General features: G+C 38.4%; 1 protein-coding gene across 9 annotated transcripts in view; it reads right to left on the bottom strand.

Moving 5' to 3' along the window:
• Positions 1-4,289: 4,289 nt before the first annotated feature.
• Positions 4,290-20,235, bottom strand: part of CLOCK (clock circadian regulator) — a 63,469-nt gene continuing 47,523 nt past the window's right edge. For 6 of the 9 annotated variants that reach the window (XM_040554908.1, XM_040554903.1, XM_040554905.1 and 3 more), the window contains 10 exons: positions 19,461-19,608; positions 19,162-19,237; positions 18,142-18,283; positions 17,649-17,749; positions 16,658-16,747; positions 15,616-15,774; positions 13,829-14,035; positions 12,501-12,709; positions 11,943-12,219; positions 4,290-9,707 (listed from right to left, as the gene is read on the bottom strand). In XM_040554908.1, coding sequence (XP_040410842.1) covers positions 9,525-9,707; positions 11,943-12,219; positions 12,501-12,709; positions 13,829-14,035; positions 15,616-15,774; positions 16,658-16,747; positions 17,649-17,749; positions 18,142-18,283; positions 19,162-19,237; positions 19,461-19,608 — 1,592 coding nt within the window. In that variant the 3' untranslated portion in view covers positions 4,290-9,524. The remainder of the gene's footprint in view (positions 9,708-11,942; positions 12,220-12,500; positions 12,710-13,828; positions 14,036-15,615; positions 15,775-16,657; positions 16,748-17,648; positions 17,750-18,141; positions 18,284-19,161; positions 19,238-19,460; positions 19,609-20,235) is intronic. The other 3 variants (XM_040554909.1, XM_040554910.1, XM_040554907.1) reach the window with 1 other exon arrangement.

The following is a 20,235-nucleotide window of genomic DNA, read 5'->3' as shown; positions in this document are numbered from 1 at the left end:
GCACAGCCGCATGAAAATGGGTTACAATTTCAGGCTCCAAGCCGAAATGTTCATGCCTTGACCTGAATGAAGGATGTGCTGGCAGTGCCCTGGTTAGTTCCTGGGTGATGTGCTGTGTTGTTTAGTTTGAACCCAACATTAGCCAGTCACTGCAGCCTGCTCTCTCCCACACCCTGGAAAGGTGCTGTTGGCAGCGTGTTTAAACTCATACCTGCAGGGGATGTGTCATGCAGGTTGTGTCAAAACAGGGAAGGAACAGGGAACCCAAAGCAGGGAGGAGCCTGAACTTTTAACTGCTTGCTGGACAGCTGCTCGTTTTATTACCCCGAAGTGGTGCTGCTGGATTACAGCGTGTTTGTAAAGTAATTATGGTGCTGCAGGCTGCTGCTCATCCTGCCAAAAACTCTTGCTCAAAAGACAAAGCCGAACTAGCTGGCTGTGTTCTCATGTAGAAACTTTCCAATCTTTATATGCGTTGCTTAAAGCTGTTTTGGTATTAAAACAATTATGACCAACAGAAAAACGAAGCTATTTAACATGGTGTTTGTAGAGGTGAATGTGAAGTTGCAGAACACATCCAGGCAACTTCTGCATTTACGTTTTACTGTTACAGACTTGTACGTGATGCAAAGTACTGCTTTTGACCACTGTCTGGCTGCTATCTAACAACAGGCAGGTAAGAGTTCAGTGTGAATAATGGTCCTGCTGTTTTTTTGTTCATTTTTTGTACAAACATGGACTTATGCTTAGGAATCTTTTATAAAATTAAACAGGTTCTGAAAAGTCAGCAAAAGTTTTAAAAGGCACTTTAGCAGTTGCTACTAACTACAGTGATTTAATGTTGTCACTTGCCTGCTGGAATTCTTCACAATTCAAAGAATCCGGTGCAGCCTCGTTATGGTGTCCCTGAGCCTGCTGAAGGTGATCGAAGTTCCCAACTTTTTTTTGGCAGCGCTGTGTTCACTGCCCTGTCCTCCCACATCGCCTCGTAGTGCTCGGACCCCAGCCGTCTCCCTCGACTGTTGGCTCAAACCCCAGCCATCTGGCTTGCGTTTTTGGCTGGTTCAGGGGCTGGGATTTTGGCAGCTTTCATCGCTGCTTGCTCATCCTACTAATGCACTGCTGTCGGAGGGGTGTGTGGCACTGTTCCGTCCCGAAATTCCGGTATGCTCCAGATACAGGTAACATCTTCGTGTGTGTGTGTCTATATGGATAGATATAAAAGATACCACACCTGTGGTGGCTTACCCTTTAAGGGCAGTCTGCATCATAAGCTTCTAAATGTTGCTAAAGCCTTTTCTTCGCCCATGCTTTCCTTAAAGGTGGCAGGTAGTAATCGAAGAGGTGGGTATGCTGCTGGCGAGATGAAGTAAATCTGCTTACTGCAGCTAAAACATATTTTGGGAGATGGGTCGCTGGGCTAAAATACCCTGTGTGGGAGGTTTTGAAGGCAGACCCTGAGACGATGCAGACTGGTGCTGCAGCAACTTGAGATGCCTTGTGAATTCAGAGGGTGAGGAGCTGAAAGGTAACATCATGGCGTGTGAGATGCTGACGTGCAAGCAGTCATTCATTCCTGCTCTCCCCCAACCTGTTACCTTACCTGCCCCCAAATTTGGCAGAAGTTACTGATCTCTACTTAGAAAAACAAACCTTATCACTGTCTTGCAACTCCCTGTGCCAAGAACTAAAGAACTGTGTGTCATGTCTGAATGAGTGGTAGCTCGTTTGTTGCAACTTTGTCTTATTTCCTCCTTCAACACAGTAAGTTGTAATGTGTTTAACAGTGGAGTAGGGCATATGAGAGAGGATTCCTTTGCCTTTTCTTGGAGATCCTGATGTGACAAGTTGTTTACCAACTCGCAGGAGTGCTCAGGCTGTGAGTTAAAGCACCAAGGGGGGGAGGTTGAGATGTCACATTTATAGAGATGCCCAAGCTATGGAATTTTAGCCACGCACTTGAGGAGGGTGGCAGGAAAATGTGGGGTAAGAAATCACCTGAAGTTACCGAAACAACAGAAGTCATCTTCCTTTCAGTTGTGTTAGAAGTACTCAGTAGTTGGTCTTAAAGTTTTGTGGATTGACGTACTTTTGCCTTATAAGCAAGAAGAGTAAGATCAGCAAGGAAAAAAGCATGGGGAATAGTTAGAAGTGTCAGGTGTGGTTCTGTTTTACTGCTCTCGGCTACGTCAGCGTGTTCACGTGGAAGGGGATCAAACAAGTGCATGTCTGTGCAGTCCTGCAGTGGCAGCGCTTGACCTGCTTGCCGATGGGGAGGAGGAGCCCTTTGCAGGGCTTCCCTGTCAGTTCCAGAGGCATTTCCCTGTCGGCTTCTAAAGCAGGAGCTTGCATGTCAGACTGTGTGCACAGACTTAAAGGTGCGTGCCGCCTGCAGCTACTTGTTTCCAGGCTTGAACATTAGAAACAAAATTGATATGATAGAGGCTGTTGTATTGGGATGAAAAAAATCCTCAGTCAAGTTTAAAATGAGAGAAAACTGCTGCTTGTTGTTTTCCAAGGTGCTTACTGGTTCACAGTCTTCCCTACGTTGCATGTGGCAAAGTGCAGTAAGCAAAGATTAAGGAAGACTTGTAATCTCCAGTCCTGCCAGTGCAAAGTTGTTCAGAAGAAACCTCGTGAACCAAAGTACAGGTCCAGTCTGACAGCAAGCCTGTTCTTAGGGCAATGCAAACGGGTGTGTGTATTCTGGGTTGCTGCTTGGGGGTGTGACAGGCATGTACTGACTAATTCTGCAAGTCTGAAAGCTGGCCAGGGGCAGGCTGTGTAACAGCTCCAGTCCTGGCACCGTTACTCACAGTCCTGCATGCTAAAAAAGCTCTCGGCTCTTGAATGAAGAGGACCATGTGGTTTCAGCCTCGTGCAGCCAGTTATCCTCAATTATTTGCATGGCTCTGGCCATCGTGCAGAGGCATTTGCCATGCTGGCCTGGCGGTTTTCCACAGCTCACCTTGTACTGTCCCAAAAGTCAGCACTCTTGCTGAGTTGCTGCAGATTTTATTGCTAAACTTAACATATAATACTTCTGTAAGGGCTGCATCTGTCTGTATATGACATGCTTCAGAGGTGTATTCCTTCTGCAGTTACATCCTACGTGAAAACAGCGGTGCCATAGGTGTTCAGTAGAGACTGTGCTACAAAGACTGGATTTTTTGTTCTTACTGCATGCTGCCTTCTGACAGCTGAAGTCTTCAGGAATTTGTATCGCCACTGGCTGAGGCCCAGAGTGCAGAGTTAACTAACCTTTGGATTTCTAATCTTCACAGGCACTTTACGGTTGTGTTCTCCTGTAAACAGAGGGTTTGTTTCTCAATTTGCACAGCAGCCAAATGACATTGAACGGCATTGCTTCAGGTGCTGCAGCAGTTGTAATTACTTGATAAGTTTATGGAAAAATACTTTGATATTTCCAAAGTTCAGCTCGAAGAAAACTGCTAAGCTTGCTTGCTGCATGCTATTAGTCTTATCACGGGCGGGTGTAGACAGTCTTTAACTGTGGCACTTCTGCAGCTAGTTTTGTTTTGGTTCATGGGGTTTGTGGCATCTGAAGGTTGTATACAGCTTGCACAAGGGCTACTTAATTCCCAAAGGCAAGAGATCAGTATCTTTACACGGGCATCTGGAGAGATTATAGAAAGAAAAGAACTGCAGACTGTAGAAATGGCTAAGCATATTTATCACTTCCTCCAGGCATTCAGCTTCAATTACAGGATCTCCTTCCCTCCCACCTTTCCTCAAGCACTTGGTTAATTTCAAATTATTAATTTCTTGTTGTTGACATTCTCACTTTGATCAGTGAGAAAGGATTAGACCACCCTGACAGGTTACGTTCAGAGCAGTAAGTGCCTGCCATACAGGCGTTGTGCTCTCAGCCAAGTCTGCTTCTTTTTCAGTGGTGTAGTTGACAGGTGAGATAATCCACGTGCCTGTAAAAGTACCATCCTTTGACAATCCACCAGCAGAAGAAACTCCCAGGGAGGGGAGTTTACAGGAGTTAAAGGAGGGTGCTTTGCCCCTGCCAGAAAGCAAGGGAAGGTATTCTTGAGAAGCTTTCCCTTGCGCCTACAAATAAATAACTTGCAGTGCTGCTCGATCACTTTGACAGAGCAGGAACTGTATGCGTGAAGATACCAACGTAGTTTTTGGTTGTGCACATTTGAACAAGTGCTGTGGGTGTAAATGCAAGACAATAACGTAACCACACAAGTCAAAGGCCTCCAGCTTTTGAAGCGGGCCATTGGTTTATGAAGAGATACAGAGAGAAGACAAGAGAAGAGTACAGTATGCGTTTTTACTGAGATCTCACAAGTCGTGTCTGGGTAGGGGAGAGAAGATAACATTGACATCAAGCAACTTCTCACAAGTCAGGTGTCTGGGTGGGAATGGTGAGAACGCGCTTCACTGTGAAACTGATCAATGTGACATCAAGCAACTCCGGAAAAAAAAATCTAGAACCTTAGAAGCTACAAAAAGCAAAATTTTAAATGAGTTACATTTATTCAATTAAAAAAAATTGACAGTTAGTAATGGTCACATGAACACCAGGGAACTGTATCTACATTTCCTGACGTCAATATGAGCGGCACTAGGGTTTTTTTGTTTTACGTATACAAATCTAATGCCAGTTAAAAAAATACAAAACAAAACTGAAACCCAAGACACTGTGAAATCAACACTGCTTAAAAACTCAATCTGATATATTTTAAAATAAATAGTTTTTACCTTTCTTCTTAAAAAAAGACAACTCGCCAACTGCTTTCAAAGCAGTAACATCTTTAAGACCATTCCCAGAAGTGTTTCATAAATAATTATCCCTTGATTGTCTATTAATGCAGCATCTCTCAGTCTTAGCTAGGGTCTCTGTATTAGGCCACACAGGATTTTGTTCAGACACAGTGTTTTGTTTTGTGTTTTTTTCCCTCTTTTTTATTTAGGTACAATTTCTTTGAATATAGCATATCATGCTGGCAAAACTCATGCAGATGACATAGCATGAAGCATAACAGAGCTTAAAATTACCTGTTTAAAAACAAATACAAGGAATGTAGTGTTAAAAATCATGATACTGAAAAAGCAATTATCCAGTCTCACGGACAACCAAGACAATTCCAAACGTTCTCTCACAGTTGTCTCATCTACTATGATTTGTTTAAATAAGTCTTTTTAAATCCAAATTCACTTACTTAACTCTTCAACTTTTTTCCACCAGGGATAAGTAAAAAAATAAAAAGTTAATTATTAAAACTAGTCTCTTTCCTTTTAATCAAAATAACCATTTTTCCAGCCCTCTGACTGTACATCTAATTTTAATAATGATTTCAAATAGAGAAACTCACGAATCTGACATTTGACATCGCCCAGTGCCACAACACTTACAACACTCATAACAATACCTGGGTTAAACCTCTGAACATATAAACGCTTTTTGAATCGACTTCAACATTTGAAAAAGGCCACATCTTTAAACCTTCAGTACAATTTCACGCAAATTATAATCCTAAGGGACACTTCGAATTACTGAGCAGGCGAGTAAGCCCCTAGATGATTCTCTCTCATAGGCAACTGTGCAACTTAAAAAGTCTCCTTCAAAGGAAGCTATAATCAGTAATCCTTTCCCCGTGCCATATAAAACACAAAGCCAACCAGTTTTCGAAGCCTTTTTAATCTTGCACTTTGAGCCTCAAAGGATCACCGTAGTAAAGAAACATTTTCCAGAAATGTCTCTCTTGACAGTTTTATGCATGTTATTCCTTGATGCCCCCCCCTTTTTAACAGTTTCACTGACTAAAGAAATAAACTGTTTTTCAAATAGTCTTTTCAGTAAAGTGCTTGTCATTACTCAAAAAAAAAAAGTGCTATTTGAATCTTAAGAAAATTTCTTTTTCTGTGAAAAACTGCCTGATATAGTTTTATTTTTATTTCTTTTTACATAAAGTTGAAATGAAACCTATCTGTTGTAAGGATACTGGGTTACTAATTTTGGTGTTTGGCAGCAGGCAAGATGCCCACAGAAGGTGGTGACACACTGGAACCGTAGTGCAGAAGGTAAACCTTCTAGATGAAATGGAAGGCATATGGAGAGCTCCTACTAGAATCCTTTCATATTTATATACAAATATAATATATATTAAATATAATATAAAAATAGCTATATTCTTTTTTTCTCTGAAATTATCCTAGAAGCTTTTCTTCAAATCCTCACCCATCGCAGGCAAACAATGTCTTCTAAACCCCATGCAACTCTGCTTTCTCACTCTGCTACGCGCCACCAGACCGTTTCTTCGTAAACACCATCCTCTCCTTACCAGACTCCTTCCCTTCTGTCAGAGTCATTCTGTAACATTTACGCTCCAGAACTGCAGCATCACAGTGTTCGTTATCATGCCCTTTATTAGGATGTTGCAAATAAGTCTATGACTGTCGTAAATGAGTCAGGCAGAAGCAAAAGGCTGATTAAGAAAGAGGCAATAGCCTGGTCCTCTTCCCGCTACAAATCAAGGACAGCTCAGCAATTGATTCAGCAACAGGGGAAGCTGCAGACACTTTAAACGTGCACCTTTCAGTCACTAGCTGTGAAACAAAGCATTTGCATCCTTGCACAGAATCTGGACAAAGTTCTACATACTTGCTTGTGTATAAAGTTTGCCTGATTCGTGGTAGGGATTTCTCAAACGCGTGCTCTGTTTTTCCAGTTTGAATTTCCCCATCTTCTAGACTTTCCCTACGAGCTGGTAGTTCTGTAACTGGATGACCTCTCTCTGAGGTTACAAAAAGCTTCTTGACCAAAGCGTACATTTCTACAGTTCTCTTTCAGCAGCCATGCTAATGTCGTCATCTAACTTCTCTCTCACCTAGTTGAGCCTTTTTACCAACAGACCTATAGCAGCACACCAGAGTTATTTGGGAAGGGGGAGATGGGAAGAGAAGTTTAAACAAAGCTTTATATAAAAAGCTGCATCATTAACTGCTGGGCTGGTATCTCTATTTCTTGTAATTCCCATATAATAGCTTAATACACCTATTTTACCACTATTCCAGAATTCTAACGGCACTATTAAAGCTCTCCCAGATTTTTTTTTAGTGCTCTGTTATTATTGTAATTGGTTAACAATTTTTATCTAACCTATTTTCCATTAACAGAAGTGCTGATAGCACAGACCTCTATAGTCAACGCAGCTTATTTTAGAAACTGGTGGAACGGTGTGGTAGTCAGAGTAGAGCAAGGCAAACTTCTTTACATCAAGCTTGACAGAAACAGGTTTCTGACCATTACTCCAGCTCAGAGGATGCCAGAAATCCCTTTAAAGAACAGGACTTTTTCCTAACTATGTTTGGTTTTGGCACCTGCTCCTCGCTCCAGGTTGAAAGAGGCTTCTTGGAGCAGAAACCCACCTCATTCTCTTTGGTACTGCATTTCTCCTTCCTTGTTCACTACTGTGCTTTTTGGTGCCAAACTCTTGCTTTGTAACTGGGGAATAACAAGGGTGCAATGGTGGGACACCTGCTGAGGCAAAGGCCAGCCTCAAAACGTAGCCAACGGCATCCAACGCTTGCTAAACTGGGATCACCTTCTTATGGGTTTGGCTCATCCAGTAATACAATCAAACTGTTCCATAGTACAAAATAGTCCACCACCATTTGGTTACATTCATTCAACTCCTCCGCAGTATTCAAGATTAATCCGGCTTTCTCTCCCTCCTACTAATTTTAACTGCTTTTGCTGTTTATTTATCAGATCCATCTGCATTTATTCATTTTCCTCTGAAGTTGTGGTTTTCACAAACTAGTACCATAAAAACCTACTGAACGTTTACTTAAAATAGCATATCGTATCTGTTGGAACTTTTTATTTTCTTTATAAAGTGAAATTGCCTTCTGAAGTCTTAGTTCAGTGATACCTCTTAAATCAATAGCCTAGTAGTGTTAAATGCAATCACGATCTCCCCCAAAATATGCTTTAAACACTACAACAATTATTTTGTTGTTGTTTTGTTTTAAATCAGGTTACTGTTCCTACTCCTGCAAAAGGAGTGCTCTCTATTTTGAGATCTTTTAAGAGCATTACCTTTAAGGTCTGAGATTCTAGAGCTGCCTCTGTTTCTGACTAGTGTTTGAGGGGGAGCAGCACTCAAAAATGCTCATGTTCTCAACTCAGACCATTATTAAAATGAACACAGTACAGAAATAGCTATGAAGCAGATACACAGATTTGGTTGACAATGTACTAAGACTTCAAAATTGAGAATGGTTACAGATTCAAGACATTGTAATTCAAGATGTTCAACATTATCACCTGAATTAAAATCAAGGCACTATGGGTTTTTTTTGTTGTTGTTGTTAAAATGACCCTGAATTAGTTCTGACTAAAGAAAGATCTAATTTTTGAAGGAGAATAAAAAGATTCCAACATATTTTAACAAGTTACAATTCTTACCACAGAGAAAGTGGTTAAAAAGTGCCCAAAAGGTTATTAAATGTAAATATATTTTTGTGCAAATTACTCCTATAACTGAAACATTCTTGAAAATTACTGTCATTTGTTTTAAACCTTTTACATAAATATTTCCAACTATGAACTATATCAAAAGATAGCTTTGGGGAATAAAATTCCAAACCATCCACAAGGAAGCAGTGCAAATTCCTATTTTTCAAAGAAAATGAATTAGTTATGAAGTGACGGATGATATTCATGAATCTGAATGTCCTGAACCCTGATGCATGATCACCAGTTCAAACAGCTTCATCAATAATTTAACCTCGAGAAGTCAACTAACCAACACACTATACCTCACCGAACAAACTGTGACATCACAGACAAAGCACAAACAGGAGACTTGTGCCCACACTAAGGGTGAAAATAATGATGCATCATGTTGTAAACAAAAGGGTAGAACAAAGAAAAACATTAGTCTGAGTATGGCGTAAGAATTTAGGGAAACATATTCAAACCTACAAATAACAGATTACATTTTCATGCATCATATAAAATATTTTGCTCTTTCTCCTTTTATGCAGACATATACACAATATTTTACAGCATCTGTACAACAGAGAACTGGATTTCACACAACATTTTCAAAATATTTACTGTCCCATAATCATCTGAAAAAATTAGATGTTTGTTGGACTATATTCCTGGCATTTTTTCTGCTAATTCAAACGATTGCTCCGTGTCCATTTTAATACTTTAAAAATGTACAGGACTGATAAAAAATACCAATATTTTCAGCATCCCTCTCATTTCAGTCACATTTTAAGATTTCACCTGGACAAATTAACACATGGCAGCAAATCCTTTAGAACACAAAAACTGGGGCAACTATCAAAGTTGGCCATGTCCCCGTCATCACCTTGTGGCTTTTCTTAACAGGTTCCAGAAGTTAGCTGTAGATCTCAATACCATGGTGTTAGAAAGGCTTTGTACTGCTACCTCTGTAACCTCAGTGCAACTGTTTATGGAGCAGCCCCTACCTGGTAGTTTGCTTCAAAAAGAGGCAGAGCCCCAGCTATTGTGGCTGAACTTTGGAAGGATCAGTCATCTTGTCAGTTCTGTGTCGTGAAAGTTGCTGCTGCTGTTGCTGAGATTGATGCTGCTGGTGGTGGGACTGAGTAAAAGTGCTTTGTTGTAGTGGGAAAGCAGCAGAGAGAATAAGCTGAGCTGACTGATTCCCATGAAGTAACCTGGATGTCTGAAACATGCAAACAGAAGATTGTTTTTCCTGCTGTACTGAGAAACAGGCCTAGCTGCTTTTTAACTTTTCAGAAGAGCTCAGTCACAACAAACTTCTGATTTGGTCAATTAAGCTGAACAAACAACACAAAGATTAGTTCATACTAATGAAGCTAATTACTGCATCTGACCAATTAATAAAGCAGCTGGTCTTCGTAATTTCCTGTAACAATGGGTAGAACACATGGCAGTTCATCTCCATGTCAAACCACAAGAGCATAACTGGATCTAAGGAATCTATTTTAACAATACATATGGCTGTTATTGCAGTCATGTAAGAAAACAGTACATGACTTGGCACAGATCAAATTTATCCCCAGATAAAAATTAACCATCAAAGAAACTGCCACGTTTGCAGAACCAAACATCCTCATTGAAAGGGATTAATCACTTTTGGAAATAGTACTTATTTTTAATGTTGACCTTCTTAGAACCAAAAGATGATGGTACTGAAGAAAAGCAGCTAATGTACTTGGACATCTCAACCCAGAAACATGTTCTGCAACTACATCAACTGCTGCACCTGCAGAATCAGACTGTAAGAAGCCTCAGTGAATAGAGGCAGAAAAAAAAACAAATGATCCTTTTCTCCCTTTTTTAAGACAAAATACATTTGGTTACTTTGAATCCTAGCATTTCAGTAGTTGGTATTAAAAATCCCAAACTTTTGCCTAGAAAAAAAATCCAGGACAGAAACGGACCTTTGGATATCTTCATCTTCCCTAAATCTTCTGCTTTTCATCAGAATGAAGTCAAAACTGTACAAATGTCTTAATTTAAAAACAGAGATAGGCACTACCTACCTGCTAAACTGTATTACTGTTGAAGTACTTATCTGAGTTGTCAAGAGAACACATTCAAATCTGCTCTGGTTTGATTCAGTTCATAAGCCTCAGACTCCCACTACATAAATGAGTGCTGAAATTCAAATCACCAGGCATTCTTCATCTCTCTTGAAGGTCTTTTCCAACCTTAATGATTCTATGATCCTCTTTTTGATTAGAAATGTCAACTTGCAGCTGAAAAGCCTCTGCCTGATGCGTGAAATTGTATGTTCCTATGAAAAATGTTTTTAGCTAGTCAGTAGTTTCTGCCAATGACCTAGTCAAAGGAAATTTTATTTAGTCCTAAACCGAACCTTAACTATTCGTTGTGCACATAAACATAGATGAAGCTTCTTGTTACTTACTCCACTGTATATATTCCACCTACACACAGGACCCCTCTTTTAGTGCAAAGGGGAGACTGCACGTAGCAAGAAAGAAGAAATACTGATTGCAAAATAAGGATTTTTAATTATGTACACTCTTTAAGAGTAAAAAACAACCAAAAAAAAGAAGAAAATATTTCCATAGTAGTTAAAGAATGTTAAGAATGTGCACAAACTGCAGAGTGGTAGTTGGATAGTTGTATGGACTTTACCTTTCTTTGGAGAAGGAACCATTGGAGGCCGAACCCACACTTTCTTGGAGGCACTTCCCCTCTTCTGTTCTAGCTACCACTGTGTCTCCTTCACCTACATTACCTTCTGGGTGTGCTATATGCCAGTGGTTAATTAGAATCTTAAAACAGCAGCAGATTTTCCTATTCATTCTTTATACCTTCTTACCTTCTGATTTATTTGGGGGAGAGGGGAGGTACATTTTATCTCTCTCTCTCTGAACACCTTGAGTGTTACTTTCCTTTTCTTTTAATCCAATCTCTCCTCCTGCTCCACTTAAGGTTTTTCTCTACTCTCTGTAATGAAGTTACTTGCTGCTCAGCCTCCCCTGTACCCTGGAGAGATGTTCATGCCCCATGTCTTGCTTTGGGCTGCATGCTGCTTTCCAGAGCAACCTGTTCTGTTCAAGACCATCTCTCACACTTTCTTACATTGATATGAGAATGCAAAGAAAATGCAAGCAGTTTTGAAAGGAAACATCTGTCTCTTCCTCCAGTTCTCAATCAAGAGCAGCAATTCAGAGGGAAGAAGATAAAAAATAGGAGCCAGCACAGAGTGAAATTACAGGAAAGAGTACTTCTCGTTAAAGAAACAGGGTTTTAGAGAATGTCTACAGAATAAACTTATCTCGTGCATCAGGCTTTTTTGGAGGTTACTATTTTAAGAACTCTGGTTTCAGACAAGTACCCCTAAGAAAAGCTAACAATGCTGACAGTGTCAGGACTGAAAAGTTTGTAGAGAATGCGGCATTACCTGTAGGAGCTGCTGTGGGTGCTGGGTCAGCTGTGGCTGAGCTGGTTGCTGAACTGTGGTGACCTGCTGCTGCTGGTCTTGCTGACTTTGCTGCTGCTGTTGTTGCTGCTGCTGTTGCTGTGTTACAGACAAAGTCTGTGGCTGCTGCTGTTGGGCAGCAAAAGTGGGATAAGCTGTCACCACCTGTCCCATAAACATAGTGCTCGGTACCATTACCGCTCCACATGCTACTGGGGCTGTGACAAGTTTTGTTACGAGTTGCTGACCTTGAGAAAATCTGTTAATGGAAAAAGACATTGGAGTCCCTTAGGAAAAATATATCAAGTATCAGGTGCTCTTGACAAATGCAGATTTTGTCAGGTTGATACCATTTTTTAACACCATTAGTTATAAGTCTGCAAAAATGGTATCTTGGGCAAAGTTTACTTAAACAGCTGTATCTAAATACATAGTTACAGTAAGAAATCATATGATTTTTATGCTACTTCTATATATATGATGTAGCTGTGTAAGCATATCATTATAGCAAATCACCTGAATATGGTCTCGAAGACTTACCTGATTTGTCTATCCTGCGCAAAAGTAGTTACTGCAGCAGCACTCTGGTTATTGTTCTGTGGCAAGCTAGAAGGAACCTGGACCACGTTTCCTGTTGTTGGCTGAGAAATCACCATAGTGTTATACAAAGGTGCCGACACTGTGCTTTGTGACTGACTGGCAAGAGAAGACTGCTGATTGTGTCCACTAAGTACATTTTGTTGATTATGCTGAAAAGGAAGAACATTTTATGAATTAGTCACTTGAAAATAGCCAGGTACTACAACTCTCCTCCTCATTGTAATTGCCCAAGTTTTACAACTGCCAGTGCTTTTCTATTACATACGAATTCTTAATTTAAAGTAGACAGGTATTTCTATCAATTGAGGACGTGGATGTGTGGCTTTAGGGCATCTGAAAATCCCTTAATCTCTTCTCCAGAGTATATGTTTCCTTATTATTTCAGCTACTTTCATACTGTCTATTCAAGAGGCAGTCTTCCATCTCTTTAGCATTTCTGTGCCACACTAAAATGTGCACATCACCTCAATCAATTTCATACTTCAAATTTGGAATTAGTTTAACATTAAGGTGATAAATTGTCCACCACTAGTGTACCTATGGAGATCCATATGACAGAGCACTTTGACATTATGCATGACACAGATGAAAAGTGAATAACAACTCAATGTGTTTCTCAGTACAGGAGCTGGATGAAAGGTTCAAAAACCAAGCATCATCATACTTCACAGGAACTAAAGCTGCAGAATTCACTCCAAGATACTGCGGATTTCAAAAGTTTACATGAAATCAAAAGAAACTGGAAAAACTCATAGAAGAAAAATCCAGCAAAGGCTATTAACTTGCAAAGGTATCACCTATGACATCTGACTGAAATTGCCGAGGTGTAGAAAAGTCAACTGCAGTAGCACCAAAATATGCATTTCCTGTTATTATGTTTTTCTAGGTATTTACTGTAGAGATCAGTGTCTGGACACTGGGTTTCAAGCTCACCTAGCTCAAGTGTTCTCATGCTGTATGTTCTATCAACAGAAAATTCACAGAAATTCAAAAAAGGCTAGCTGAGTATTTTCTTGACATTGGTCTTTCTAAAAAGCTACTAGTTACTAATTATTTACATTTGTAAGTTTTAAAATAAAATCAAGGTTTGAAATTGCATTAGCAAGAACAGAAGCACATTTCAGTCGTAAAACTTTGAACACAGAAATTAACTTGATTCAAAGGACACTTGCAAAAAAATTGGGAGGGGGAGGAGTCAGGGAAGCTACTACTGTGTTTCAGCTATGGTTTTGAACTCTATCCAGCAAAATCACTAATGAGAGTTTTACCTGTGACGCAGTACTCTGCAAAGACTGTTGCTGTATCATGTGCGGTGTACTTGTATGGCCCGTGTTCATCCCACTTTGATTCTGATTAGTCTGAACAACTTGACCTTGCATGTTTATTGGTGCAAGTTGCTGAACATTTGAAGAATTTCCAGAAGCAAGCTGCACAGAACTGAAGTTGAGTCCAGAAGTTGACTGCTGTAAAAACATCTTAAAAAAAAATCCAAAAATTAGCTTTTAAGAAAAATCTGCTAATTGTTCAAGATCTTAAACAAAAAACGTATTTAATTACTTTTAAATCAATATAAGATAAAGTTTCATCTTAATTATTAGAGCTGTTGGAACAGTATTGCAACCACAAAGAGCAAAGAGTTAACTCCTGTGTAGGGTCAGTATTCAGAGACTCTACTTTAACAGCTAAGAATCAGAATCCTGAATTTTAGAGCCCTGAACATTGACGTTTAATATTTGTTCTTAAAGAAAAAGTACTATTTAGAGACTAACTTACAATGTTGTCTATAACTGTCTAAAGATAAATTTTACTTGAGATCATGTTTCTGTCTGTAGGATCTCCAGAAGTGAAACTAATTCGAACGAAGAAAATCTCACAATCAATAGATACAAGCATAGCGCTATGAATGCAGTATTTGTTGGCAATCAAGAAACGATATTGGCTATACTGTATTTTCCAACATCACTCCATTTTAATATACTGAATTCAGCACAAAAATATTTTTAGTCGTAACAAAACAGTAGGCCCAAGACTACAATGAGACAAGGTAATAACGTGCAATCTGCAGCACTTGGATTCCATCCCCTAGTTTCCATAGTCCTGAATAAAGTCCCTCCACAGTGTCAATCTCTTCTTTCAAGCATCTGTAAGTCAGTCTACTGCTGGCAGGCTTGCATGAGACACAGTAAAACACTGGAAACAGTTCATGCCAGAAACTCCTACTCCTCAAAAGAACTTAAGCAACGTACTCAATACTTCCAGGAAGTACATTTTTCTACTATTTATTCAAAGTCCACACTGAAAATATTTAGATTCTTTCCTTATGGTACATTTTTTTGTTAGGTTTTTTTTTTTTTTGCTTTTGTTTTTAACTAGAAAAATTCAATAGGGTCATTCTTTTCTTCCAAAGATAGCTGCCGGAAAGAGAACTACAAAATTTAAAATACACATATCGGCTAAAATACAGAAATTAGGTAGTTGGGTCTTTGTTACTCACTCTCAGCTGCTAGACTGGGGAATGCATCCTCTAGACTTTCTGTCTTTGTGGCTGACTAACTACTTCAGTATATCATGCAAAGTAGAACCACTTCACCAGAAGGGTGTGTAGGAGGATCACAGCCTGATAGTTAGCCAATCTCCTAAGAGATCTGAAGAGGCAGGAATTCATTCAAGAGGTAGGAATTTTACACCCTTGAGCTAAAAGGGAAAATAAATGCTCATCCTGCACGTTTTGAGCGAATATTCTAATGGCTGCAAAACTATGTAAGAAGTGAAAACCACTACATCCTCTTACATTTAGATTCATACACAAGCTTGGCTTGAGCTGCTCAACACTGAAAGGATACACTGGGGTACGTCCAGATACATTCTGGAGCAGAATGGTAGGCACCTCAGGAACAGTAGCTTTAGATGCTATTAATTTTAGGCACACAAGGTAAAGATAGATGGTAGCTGACAGAGGGCAGCGAAGATCATACTGTGAAATTAAGTGCCCAAATCTCACTTTTGATACTTAAATTCTCTACAGATCATATGTGCAAGAGTTACACTAACTCACCTGGAGTCCTTGACCGTGGACAATTTGAAGCTGTTCTTGAATCTTACGCAACTCTTCCTGCTGCCGATGAATATTTGCCTCTATCATGCGTGTTCTTTGCTCTAGCTGGTCCTTTAGATGCTGCATAGCTCCTAATTGAGCTGAAAACTGAAACACAGGCTGTAGTGCCACGTATAAATTATAAGATGAGCAAAAGCAACATTTAATTCACGAGCAGTAAATGTACTTCTTCACAGCAGCAAAGAAATCAAGAACTGCTTTTTAAACTGCTAGTAATCATCATCTAAGGACAAATCTGTCAGTACAAAAATGTTACAGAACTCACATTTAATTGACGCATCAGAATTAGTGAACTAAAAAAAAAAAAAAAAAACATAGCAAAAGAAATAGTCTGGCACCCAAATCACTAAGACACTGTAAAAGCTTTAGCAATAAATGGTACTGTGAATGCTAAAGCTTTCACAGGTTAAAAATGGTAATTGTACCAGTTTACCAAAAAAAATCACTCAGAGCTAATACACACAGATAACTGGGGTATACTCTCAGCAACCAACTGTTGAAAACTAAGCCCACAAAGAAACTGTCTGCCACTTCTATTCTTCCCTAAGTATCTGCTACTGGCCGTAAGTCAATATAAGCTCTCAATGTCTATACAGTATCTACAGAACACAGACAGATCTTCGGTCAGACCTGATAACAGCTGTTCTTATTTCATAAAAGTGTTTCAAAGAGTAAGTTAACTTGTGTTACAAGCATATGTGTAGAAAGTTATCACGATCCTAGATGGATTCTTAAATTCATACCCAAAATATTTTCTCTTAAATTGTGTTTACATCTATGTTCTTAATGGCCAAAAACTACTTCTACACAAATAATGGGAAGAAAAATATACAGAAAAAATGCCAAATCAGGAAATTTCCTCACTTCGAGAGAATAACATTAAAGGTAACTTTGGCATCAAAGAACTGATTTTTTGAAAGAGAAGTTAACCTTATAGTCAGACCAAGACTGTTTGAAAATAACAAACCAACTTAATCCATACCTGGGACACGCTGGACTGGAGCTGTAAAGTTGCAGGCTGAGACATTGTTGGTTGTGTTACTGGTTGTCCAAGAGACTGGGAGCTTAAAGACTAGGATTTAAAAAATTGTTCCGTAACTGGAAGAGAATGAACTTCACACTTGACATATTTCTTTACATAAACTCTCAATTCCAAAACAGCATCATATGAACATCTGATGAAACATGTACATTTCCTGAAATATCTAACCCTAAATATTAATTAAGAACATACAAGAACAGTTGATAATATACATAATCTATATATAACTGTTCCCCTGCTAAAAATATATAAGAAGCAGTAGGTATAACACAGGAAGAACAAAAATTACAATCACAGCTGTCTTCAAAGTCTTATTTGTAGTAAGGGCAAAAACTTTTCAACAAGTTTGGAAGTTGACAATTTTGATTTATTCTTACAATAAATTACACAATGCATATTTTAATATGCATTCTATTTTTGAAATAAATGTATTAGTTCAATTGGAATATGAGCACCAAGCATGTGAAGCAAGACGTTTTCTCATGTTACCAAAATTTCAGAAACTCTGTGAAAGTATTCACTGATATTCATAGAGACATAAATCTATATGAATGCTCTGTGGGGAAACACAGTAATATTTTAGCAATTGCATATATATATTTATATATACACACAGGTATTTACATACATATATTAAAAATGCAGAATCATATAAAGAAGTTGTGTATGATTGAAAGCATAGATTCACATACAATCTTGTAAACCCTAAAGCCAAAACCATAAATACTTACACGCTTAATTACTGTATTCTCTTACAATATAGTATACTGAAGGTCCATATTGATGATTGTCAAATACCCCAAGTGAAAATGTTACATTTAAAATGATGTGTTTTCAGAGGAAATAAAATGAAGATTACATGGATTCAATAATACCTTTTAAAGGTAAATTGCACTGATTTAAGTACAAAAATTTTTCTTTGAAGAGTTACCTGACTACTCAGAGATGATCTTCTTTGTGTAGACTTTTCATGAGCAGATAAGCTTTGCCTTGGAGGAGTGCTAGTGTCCACTGTCATTTTAGTTGGTGTTGCTGACAATGTTCAGAGTTACAACAGAAAGAGATGTGTTAATAGTAATCTCAATTCTGCAAATGCAATAATCAAATTACAGGAGGCTCTTCCTGAATAAAAATAGAGCTTAAGGCTCGGACTTTTGTTTTTCCCTGAATATCCAACAATAATGTGACCTGATGGAGTGAACTAAGGTATTGAAAGGTCTGCTCTTGTACTTTTAGAAGTAGAAATCATTATACAACCTCTGAAAACCTGAGTGGCCAACAGAGATCTGAACCATCATAAAGGACATTCTCATCTGCACACTTTTAATAAAATGATGATTAACTGTTAGATATGAATTTAAGTAAAGCAGGGAAAGTCTTCACTTAGAAGGCTTTTTTTCATATTTTCAACAGTTGGTGCTTACATGAATGATCTGATACTGCAGTATGTGAAGATTTTCTTGAACTTCTGGAGGAAGCAGATGGTGTGGGGCTGGTATCAAACCTTTCCAGTGCTTCTTTGAGACTCACTGTGTTTATGTGATTGTCAGATCCAGAGTCCTGACTCTGAAGAGACACACAGAAAAAGCAACTATTTTATCTGATGCAGCACACAATGTACATTTCTGTTAACAAATATGTAAGACCATGCTGTGGTTAATCAATCCCCTTAACGCAGTTAACTGCAGAAGTAATGTCCTGTTTGATACCTGTGAGCTCAGTTTCCATTGGCAACCTTTATCCTTGGAAAAGAAACCCCCCCAAAAAACAAAAAACCACCATATAAGCCTAGTAACCAAAATGCATGCAGGCATGGCACAAACTGACTGCTCAGCTAACCTCCTTCTGTAGCAACTCAGTTTGGTCTAAGCACTTGTGTTACAAGTGAACTGCTTATCCTTTTGAGGAAGGATAAGTTAATTCCACTAGAAGGAGCACTGTCAGATGAAACTTGCTGAACTGCCAAGGGAAAACACCACAGAGTATCTGCACAAGCTCGCTCATCTAAGACTCACTGTGCTTTCAAGGACATTCAAAATGAATTTTGCATACGTCTAAGAAGTGGGAGAGAGTCACATCATGGAACAGCTCCTAGGCCTCTTGTGAATTCCTTTAAGTCATCTTTTTGTGTTGACCTTGTTTTTTCAAAATGAGGGTGCTTCCAGTAAGGAAGAATATTTATGTATGAATCTAACTGCAGAAATCGGATCTTGTTATATATCATGTTATAATTACATGCATATGAACTCCCAAGAAGAGGAGCAGTAGAATTACAGTTAAACATCCTTCCTAGATCTCTTTGATCATTTTAAATAGTCATTCTATTTAGAGATGAAAGTAATTACTTAAACAGGACAAACACTTCCAGCTAGTGTGTATTTGCTTACGTATTATTAAGTAAAGACAGAAAGAAGAGGTAAAACAAAATGATTGAAGACACTCACTTTATCTGTTTTTATCTCTGGAAGAGACTCCTCAATACCAAGTTCTCGCCGTCTTTCTGCTCTAACTTCTGCATAACTAGAAGAACAAACCAAGTATAACTGCTATATCCCTGGATGATTTTAAAAACACATCTCAATAAACGAACTCTTCAGATGTACATTGCTTACAAAGTATCTCAGGAAGCTTTGCAGTGATGCTTTATTATTTATTACTTGTACTTTCTACCTCCAAAAACACTAGCAGTACAGCTCCCATACCATTAGAATTTCCCTAATATAGATTTAGGAGGAAAACTTACCTTACAACAGTGTGCGTACAGACAATAAACTCTGGCCTGGAATTCCACTGGTGATACGTGATATAGTAATGTGTTTGAAGCCAAATCCACTGTTGTCCCTTTGTAAGGAATCTATAATAACACGATTTCCCCTTCCCATATTGCATTACTATAAAAGTGAAAAATAAATTTACTGTCTTTCCAGTCTGTAAATATTGTAATTACATAACAAACTCTATTTCCCAAGTCCATGCATCCCAAACCCACGTCCAATCTGATACTATGCTAGTGACTAAGAACAGGTTTAAAACTGCAGTTTTCTACCAGAAAGAATCTACACTGTATTTGTCTGAGAACTGCAAAATTCAAACTTCTATTTTTGCAGGGTTTTTATATATTGTGAAATATTTACATGCAAAAAATATTAAAGAAAATCAGAAGAAAAGAAAAAACAATATAAGAAAAAACAATATAAGTATATGATAGCTAAACCAAAAGCTTATTCTTTTACATCTTTAGATATTTTTATTTATTTATTAAATATTACAGAGCCTTTTAAATGCTCTTACAAGAATTGGAGACATATTAGTCATAATGCTCCAATCTACCAAAATCAAAAATCTAAATTATAAGAAAAAGTTACACCTATTTCGTAATTCTGTATCAAAAGAAAAAAAAATCAAGATCAGCAGTACAATGTCAAATGAATAGGAGTAACAAAACTTTAACAAAATACATCACAAAATTTCACTCCAACCATTTAACAAACTTTAAAGTGAACACCTATAAAGCAGAT

Source organism: Cygnus olor, chromosome 4, assembly GCF_009769625.2.
Source record: "Cygnus olor isolate bCygOlo1 chromosome 4, bCygOlo1.pri.v2, whole genome shotgun sequence".
In the NCBI taxonomy this organism is placed as follows: domain Eukaryota; kingdom Metazoa; phylum Chordata; class Aves; order Anseriformes; family Anatidae; genus Cygnus; species Cygnus olor.
The sequence above is the reverse complement of the archived record's forward strand: the minus strand, read 5'-3'. Positions and strand labels throughout refer to the sequence as shown.